Raw genomic sequence first — 8953 nt, forward strand, 5'->3', positions numbered from 1 at the left:
TTTCTTTTTTACTTTTCTTTTGTTTTACATCACTAGTGACACTGTTGTCATAAGTCCACTGCGGATAATCGACACAGAAGAGAGGCACTTGATTTTGAGAGGGGGTCGCTCGGACTGAAGCAGACTTTGGGGTTTGCTCAGAAGGGTGAATAAATCTGCCATTCAGGTCCCGCTACCACATTTTTAGGGTTCACGCTTGGTTAAATGCGAGGTCCCCCACAGCTCATTCCTGGGTTTCACTTTAATTCATTTCTAATCCAAGTTATGTGATGAGCCCTTTTGATTTTATTACATGGTCGTTATTATTACCTTATTTTTTTATTTTGTATTTTGTAATTTTAAATTTCATTTTACATTATTTTGTATTCTTATTTATATTATTACATGTTATATTATTGCATTTGTTATTACCTGTTGTTATATTATTATTATTATCATTAACATTGTACATTACATACAATTTTATTACATTGCCAATCGTGGTTTTTATAGACGCTGGGCAAAAACATGATGTCCATGCAAAACAGAATTACATTCTACTGTAACTTAATTAGCATGAGTCAGAAATACCCAAGGATTTTTTTAAGATTAAAAACAACAACAACAACAATAACTGGTTATTGTGAAAACAAGTAACTGGTGCCTTATCATTGCACTGTGCTATCCATCTGGTAGGCTGAGATAAAAACATAGTTCACATCTGCTTGAGCGTTATTAAACAAGGAAGAACTTTTATGCGGGAACTTTGCACCCATCACTCAAAGTACTTCAAACACGTGTATTTAGTTTTAAGAATGGTGTTCAATAGCAAATGAATAAATAAATAAATATATTTAACAAGTTAGTCAAGGCTTACAGAAGAACATTTGTTTCAGAAATTGTAAATATACGTGATTACCTAAAACATGGCCAACAATTTCATGCCTAACTTGAATGCTACACCAGTTGAACACCATAAGATATGAAAAAATATGAACTATATTGTAGTGTAAGTAGAATACAGTGAAGATATAGAATAATGTCGCGACATGGTTTTTGTTCTAGTGTCACCTTAAGGTCAAGTGACTGTACATTAATAGTTTTACAGTGCTTCCAACTCATCAACAAATTGAATATCAAAGAGTAACCCCCCCCCCCCCATTGAGTTTTCATTCGGGACTGATGTCATCATTGACATGAGGACACATATTTCAATTTTTTCACTCAAAAAACTTCAAAAGTGTGGACAGGCAGAGTAATTAATTGCTTAGTGTATTTATTGAAACCATTGCATAAAAACCAAAAACAAAACAAAACTGAAAACAAAAGGAATCGCTGCTATTACTCATGGGTAGGTCAGCAAGTCGGCCAGCTCTATTTATCATTAATTTTCACCAGGTCTTCCTTGTCAATCGCAAAAAGACGCCAGCCCTCCTGGAAGGAAAGATCAGATGCTCCCCGGCGTTTGTAGAACTCAATAGACTGCTTGTTGTTTTCTGCCACAATGAAGTGCATGCTACTGCATCGGGTCTTCACTGCCATCTTAGGAAAAGCAGTAGGGGAAAGAAAACATTAAAGATAGAAAAGAAGCACAGAACCAATCAAAGACATACAGTCAAAATAGAGTACACTTAAACCTGTCAGCAAATGACAGGCCACTATATAAAAGTACTGTACCTCACTTAGGACTTTCATGATCTGTGAACCAATGCCAAGACCTGATAAAAAAAAGACAACAGGTTAAGTTTATATATTGCAGCCTCAACAATTTAGAAACCAGTCTGAATGTGCCTCACTTCAGTGCAAACACAGTAAAAAAGACATGTTCGGTTTAAACATCTGAAGTGCCGCAGCCAGACAGTTCTATGATTGAAGTTGGGAAACAGATTTATGTGACCTTGAATATCAAAGTTCGGGGGATCTGCTCTTTATTACCATCATATTATGTGAATCCTACTAACATTTACCTCTAAACGCCTTCATGACAAAGAAGTCCTCCAAGTAGAGTAGCTTTCCAATCCAAGGGTCGTATGTGAAGTAATACATGGCAAAGCCAATCACAGTGTATCCTAGACAAATAAACGTCAAAGCATACTTTCAAAGGGTAAAACGTTCTCTTATAGCATCGAAAAACATTTGTAGATGTGATGCTTTTTTGTGTGTTTTCTGTATGTGTGCATGTGAGAGAGAGAAATATCAGTTTACCCTCTGAGCTCTGGTGTTCTTTAGGAACTTCAGCAACAAAACAATGATAGAATGGATGATCCCCAAAGCCGTCTTCAAGCAGATCTAAAAGTAGGATACTTAGCTTTAATATACCTATAAAACTAGGTTAGCTACTTATATAACTTAAAAGATAAATACATTGTACGATAAAAAAAACTACCTTTCTCGGTCAGTATGACTTGCTCCTCCATCTCTTCAAATTTGGCAAGTTCCTTTACCATAAATAGGCACGAATAGAAACAAAGTCAATTGAATATAAAATAAAGCTTCAACAAAAGAGTATAGCTACTTGAATGACCCAGGGTAAAGCCCAATATCCTATAGCGTACCTTTATGAGTCGCAGTATATCCGACACGTCCTTGGATTCAGCTTTCCGTAATATGAAATTGGCCATTTTCTCTTTTTACCTTTTTTTCCTTTTCTTACAGTTCCTCTGAATGTGAAAAGAAGCAAAATCTGTTTCTTCATTCGTTCCTCAGGAGCTCACCCCCTGACAGTAAAACTTGAAAACCAGTTCAGGTAGAACTGCATTGGAGATTGCCACATGAAGTGCTGTGGCTTCACTGAGCGCTTTTCCTCACTTTCCAATTGCCTTATGCAGAAACGGTCATTACCATGTTCCAGAAGTCCACAAAGACAAACAACGCTGTAGACCCTCCTTCGTTTTTTTCTAAGGACTCCTTATCTTTTTATTGTTCAATCTACTGAGCTTGAATGTTCACAAAAGTTAAATATTTACTAGGCCTTGTATAGAAGTGAAACCTGTGCACATTTATTATCCAAAAACTGAGCTACACATAGAAGAACCTATTCATAAAAAGATGTCTCTTTCTTTGAAGAGAAACCACTGAACACTTTTTTTGGTTACATGTTGGTCGGCCACTTTTGGCGCAGCTCTGTAAACAGATCCACAGTCGTGCTTTGGTGATGGTAGATAACTTTATTGGGTCATTTTATTATTGCGTAACACTTACCTTATTCATGTTTATGCTGACATCCATGTTCCTCATATAGCACCCATAAAATTGTGTATTCATTCATTTTTATCCATTATGAACCATAAGAACATCTCTACAGTTTACAGTTATGAGAAAGGTGAACAATTACTCTGACTTAGAATGGGTGTGTATGTTCCTGAAATCAACCCCTGAGAACTGGGGAAAGATTCTGTTATACCTCAAGATCCTCAGCTTGATAGGCAATGACAGTACCTTCTTTATGCATTTAATTTTTGCACTGATTTTAAAAGCGTTCTCACGATTTTCACTTTGCATTTACTAGATAGCCATTATCTGAAACTTTGGGGTACCATCTCTTCCCAAGTCCAAACAATCCTTATAGTGCATCTTCTGAGAAAATGCATCTGTATTTTACTGCCAGGTTTGGAGTTGTTAATGCAGTGACACAAAGCATTTTTCTTTTGTTGCACCGAACAGAGTTGTTAGCCAGCTACTGACTGCGAGTTTTACTACCTGTCTTTTGAACTGGTTGTTGGGAAATAAATGAGGGAAGGTGCCATTGCTCAGCAGTCTTTTCTGTTTTACCAAGGATCCGGCAACTTTTCAACCAATAAAAAGATAGTATGGAGCCAACATTGGGACAAAATATTAATTTCATCTCATAAACCTGTAGCATTGCTTTTAACTCAGGTATCAGGTTCTGTGGTTGTGCACAAATGCCCTCGATATAGTTACAAAACAGACATTTCTACAAGGCATCTGTTATTACTACTATTACTACTACAACTTTTGGCTGCTCCCGTTAGGGGTCACCCCAGCGGATCATCTGTTTCCATCTCTTCCTGTCCTCTGCATCTTCCTCTATCACACCAGCCACCTACCTGCGTTTCCTCCCTCACCACATTCATGAGTAACCTTGTCGTAATGACATGCAATAGCATAATCAAAGTTTTTATCGTGAATAGTGGACTTGTGTATAGCAATTTTGACTTGAAGAGGACGTTTGGCTTGTCCTATATAGTCCAAGCCGCAAGAATATTTCAACACATAAACAATGTGTGACTACTACTACTACTACTACTTTAAGCTGCTTCAGTTAGGGGTTGCCACAGCGGATCATCCGTTTCCATCTCTTCCTGTCCTCTCCATCTTCCTCTGTCACACCAGCCATCTACCTGCGTGTCCTCCCTCACCCCATCCATAAACCTCCTCTTTGGCCTTCCTCTTTTCCTCTTCCCTGGCAGCTCCATATTCAGCATCCTTCTCCCAATATACCCAGCATTTCTCCTCCGCATGTCCAACCTATCTCAATCTTACCTCTTGCTTTGTCTCCAAACCATCCAACCTCAGCTGTCCCTCTAATATACTCATTCCTAATCCTGTCCTTCATCACTCTCAATGAAAATCTTAGCATCTTCAACTCTGCCACCTCCAACTCCGCTTCCTGTCTTTTCGTCAGTGCCACTGTCTCCAAACCATAATAACATAGCTGGTCTCACTACCATCTTGTAAACCTACCCTTTAACTCTTGCTGTTACCCTTCTGTTGCAAATCACTCCTGACACTCTTCTCCACCCACTCCACCCTGCCTGCACTCTCTTCTTCACCTCTCTTCTGCACTCCCTGTTACTGTGAATAGTTGACCCCAAGTATTTAAACTCATATGCCTTTGTCACCTCCACTCCTTGCATCCTCACAATTCCATTGTCCTCCCTCTCATTCATGCATATGTATTCAATCTTGCTCCTACTGACTTTCATCCCTCTTCTCTCCAGTGCATACCTCCCCCTCTCCAGGCTCTCCTCAACCTTCACCCTACTCTTACGACAGATCATAACGTCGAACATCATAGTCCACGAACATCATAGTCCACGGAGATTCCTGCCTGATCTTGTCCATCACCATTACAAAGAAGAAAGGGCTCAGAGCCAATCCTTGATGTAATCCCATCTCCACCTTGAACCCATCTGTCATTTCAATCGCACACCTCACCACTGCCCTCATACATATCCTGCACCACTCTTACATACTTCTCTGCCACTCCCGACTTCCTCCTACAATACCAAACCTCCTCTTTCGGCACCATGTCATATGCTTTCTCTAAATCCACAAAGACACAATGTAACTCATTCTGGCCTTCTCTATACTTCTCCATCAACATTCTCAAAGCAAACATCGCATCTGTAGTGCTTTGTTGTGGCATGAAACCATACTGCTGCTCGCTAATCATCACCTCTCCTCTTAACCTAGCTTCCACTACTCTTTCCCATATCTTCCTGCTGTGTCTGATCAACTTTATACCTCTGTCATTGCTACAGCTCTGTATATCACCCTTATTCTTGAAAATTGGTACCAGTATACTTCTCCACTCCTCAGGCATCCTTTCACTTTCCAAGATTGTCTAAAACAATCTAGTTAAAAACTCCACTGCCATCTCTCCTAAACATCTCCATGCCTCCACAGGTATGTCATCTGGACCAACTGCCTTTCCACTCTTCAGCCTCTTCATATATGCCCTCACTTCCTCTTTGCTAATCCACTGCACTGCTTGATTCACTATCTCCACATCATCCAACCTTCTCTCTCTCATTTTCTTCATCCATCAGCCCCTCAAAGTACTCCTTCCACCTTCTCAGCACACTCTCCTCGCTTGTCAGCACATTTCCATCTCTATCCTTGATCGCCCTAACCTGCTGCACATCCTTCCCAGCTTGGTCCCTCTGTCTAGCCAACTCGTACAAGTCCTTTTCTCCTTCCTTAGTGTCTAACCTCTCATACAACTCATCATACGCCTTTTCCTTTGCCTTCACAACCCCTCTCTTTGCTTCACGCCACATCTCCTCATACTGCTGTATACTTTCTTCATCTCTCTGACTATTCCACTTCTTCTTTGCCAACCTCTTTCTCTGTATACTTTGCTGTACTTCCTCATTCCACCACCAAGTCTCTTTGTCTTCCTTACTCTGTCCAGATGGTACACCAAGTACCTTCCTAGCTGTCTCCCTCACTATTTCTGCAGTGATTGCCCAGCCATCTGGCAACTCTTCACTACTACCCAGTGCCTGTCTTTACTCGTCCCTGAACTCCACACAACAGTCTTCTTTCTTCAACTTTCACCATTTGATCCTTGGCACTGCCTGCTGTATGCCAATGTTAAGGATGCATACAGCCCCCCCCCAACCCCTTAGGTACCTCAGACCACAATCTGATCAGGCTCGCTCCAACCTACAAGCCTGTCATCAGAAGGCTACCAGCTACCATCAGGGTGGTTCAACAGTAGTCATGTGAAGTAGCAGAGACACTGAAGGAGTGTTACGGGACAACTGATTGGGAATTATTCATGGAGGTACACGGTGAGGGCATTGACGGTCTAACACACTGCGTTACAGACTATATCAAGTTCTGTGAGGAGAGCATTTTACCCACCGGGAAGGTACAATGCTTTCCAACAACAAGCCCTGGATTAATGGGGAAATTAAAGCCCTGCTGAACAAGAAGAGTGCTTTCTTGTCAGGAGACACTGATAAGGCTAGGGTGGTACAGAAGGAACTGAAAAAAGTTAGGGATGGCTAGAAATACGTACAAAGATACATTATAGGGTAAATTGCAGACAAGCAGCTCCAGAGAGCTGTGGAAGGGAGTCAGAATTATAACTAGGTACAAAGGATCAGGCATCACTGTTGAAGGAACAATAGAGTGGGCTAATGAGCTAAATATGTTTTTCAATAGGTTTGATCTCCCAACCCCCACTAACTCAGCAGGACATCCCAGTCACACTTCCCCCCTCACCTCCACTTCACCCCCACCCCCACTCCCTTCAGCTCCCCCTCCACCCAAGGGACAGACCCACTACCTCTCCTCCCTTCCTCCCCCCCTCAACTTTTGGAGACAGACCCACACCACAGTTCAGCACTGTAGATCAAAACCCGACCTTCACAACCAGCCAAATGGGGAGGCAGCTTGCAAGGATTAACATAAACAAGGCAAGAGGATCAGACAACACCAATCCCAGTTTGCTCAAGGCATGCTCCAGGCAACTGGCGGCAGTGTTCTGGCAGCTCTTCAACCTCTCACTGAGGCTGGGGAAGATGCCCCAGCTCTGGAAGACCACCTGTATTGTCCCGGTGCCCAAGAAGGTCTGGCCCAGCACCCCCAATGACTACAGGCCAGTAGCTCTGACATCACAAGTCACGAAGGTATTTGACAGGCTGGTCCTGCAGCATCTCAAGCTCCTGGTGAGCAACTTCATTGACCCCCTGCAGTTTGCACACCAGGAGAACATCGGTATAGAGGACGCCATCATCTACATGCTACATAGAGCCTACACACACCTGGACAGGCCACGCAACACAATGAGAGTCCAGGGAAAGAAGGTGGAGAAGGTGAACACATACAAGTTCCTGGGAGTACAAATGAATAACAAACTGGACTGGCCTGATGATGTTGAGGCCCTCCACAAGAAGGGTCAGAGTGGGCTGTACTTCCTGAGGGGGCTCAGGTCCTTCACTGTGTGCAGCAGGCTGCTGAGAATGTTCTACCAGTTTGTAGCAGCCAGTGTCCTATTCTTTGCCGTGTCCTGTTGGGGAGGGGGAACCAACGTGAGAGATACCAGCAAACTGTACAAGCTTGTGAATAAGGCTAGCTCAGTAGTTGGGGTTGACCTGGAGGTGGTGGCAGAGGGGAGAATGAGAAGGAAGGTGGATGCCATCTTCATGAATCCCTCACATCCCCTCCATGAGGCGCTAATGGTGAGGGGGAGCTTATTCAGTCACAGATTCATTGCCCCCCCCCCGGCAAACCATCAAACCTCTCAGCAAGTCTTTTGTACCAACAGCCATCAGGCTCCATAACAAGCCTGTCCCGCCCACCCTCACCCGTGCCCCCCTTTCCTCCTTACATCCCCCCTCTCTTGATTCAGTACCACAATTACCACCTGCCCCCCTCCCTCTTGCCCCCCCAGCCACCTATACATACTGACATATATCTATTATAGCTGATCGATCCCTTATACCTGACAATCTACAGCCCATAACGCATATCTACTGATGTTATATTGTATGTATGCCCAATCTACTGATTCTTGTTGTTTGTCCAGGCAGCCATGAATGATGACGAGGCAAGGACTAGGCTAATGTGTTATGCTAATGAGGCTATGTTGAGATTCTTTGAGGTGCCAGGATTATGCTATTGAGGTTTTGGCTGTTCCCTTCCGTATTGGGGTTTTAGTATAGATCTGATCTTGACCTGATCTAATCCTGTTTACTGTCCTGAAATATTGATTTTGGAATTTGCACAATTAATTACAATGCATTGCTGCTACTTGATATTGATGGGTGATTATTCCCATTTTGACAATATACCGTTGATATTTAACATCTACAACAGGCTATGCTACCTATCTACCTCTGTGTTACCTATATCTACCTCTGTTACCCTGTTGATGTGATGTTGATGCTGATGTCTCTTTTGCCTTTGCCACTATCTATGCCTGAATTTCCCTCACAGGGATCAATAAAGGTGATCTTATCTTGTCTCTAATCTTCACTCTCTTCCTCTTCTTGGTCTGTAAAGTCATCCTACAGACCACCACCCGATGCTGCCTAGCTATGTTCTCCCGTCACCACCTTGCAGTCTCCAGTCCCATTCAGATCGTGCCTCTTACATAAGATGTAGTCCACTTGTGCACTTTCCTCCACTCTTAAATGTCACCCTGTGTTCCTCCCTCTTCTTGAAATATGTATTCACCACAGCCATTTCCATCCTTTTAACAAAATCTACTACCATCTGT

The 8953-nt window shown here is 42.5% G+C and overlaps 1 protein-coding gene across 1 annotated transcript; it reads right to left on the bottom strand.

Annotated features, from left to right (window-relative positions):
• Nucleotides 1-1208: 1208 nt before the first annotated feature.
• Nucleotides 1209-2787, bottom strand: LOC130116838 (diamine acetyltransferase 1-like). The gene is made up of 6 exons (XM_056284905.1): nucleotides 2535-2787; nucleotides 2366-2417; nucleotides 2185-2268; nucleotides 1947-2048; nucleotides 1657-1697; nucleotides 1209-1521 (listed from the first exon to the last, which is right to left on the bottom strand). Exons 1-6 carry the CDS (start codon nucleotides 2598-2600, stop codon nucleotides 1354-1356), a joined length of 513 nt encoding a protein of 170 aa, XP_056140880.1. The 5' UTR covers nucleotides 2601-2787; the 3' UTR covers nucleotides 1209-1353.
• Between the last annotated feature and the right edge of the window lie 6166 nt (nucleotides 2788-8953).

This window comes from Lampris incognitus, chromosome 8 (assembly GCF_029633865.1).
Source record: "Lampris incognitus isolate fLamInc1 chromosome 8, fLamInc1.hap2, whole genome shotgun sequence".
NCBI classification, from domain to species: domain Eukaryota; kingdom Metazoa; phylum Chordata; class Actinopteri; order Lampriformes; family Lampridae; genus Lampris; species Lampris incognitus.

Coding starts and splice junctions, on each gene's coding strand:
- LOC130116838 (XM_056284905.1), bottom strand. CDS start 2,600: ATGGCCAATTTCATATTACGGAAAGCTGAATCCAAGGACGTGTCGGAT. Junction 2,049..2,184: donor AGAACACCAGAGCTCAGAGG/GTAAACTGATAT, acceptor TTATTTGTCTAG/GATACACTGTGATTGGCTTT. Junction 1,522..1,656: donor TCATGAAAGTCCTAAGTGAG/GTACAGTACTTT, acceptor GCTTTTCCTAAG/ATGGCAGTGAAGACCCGATG.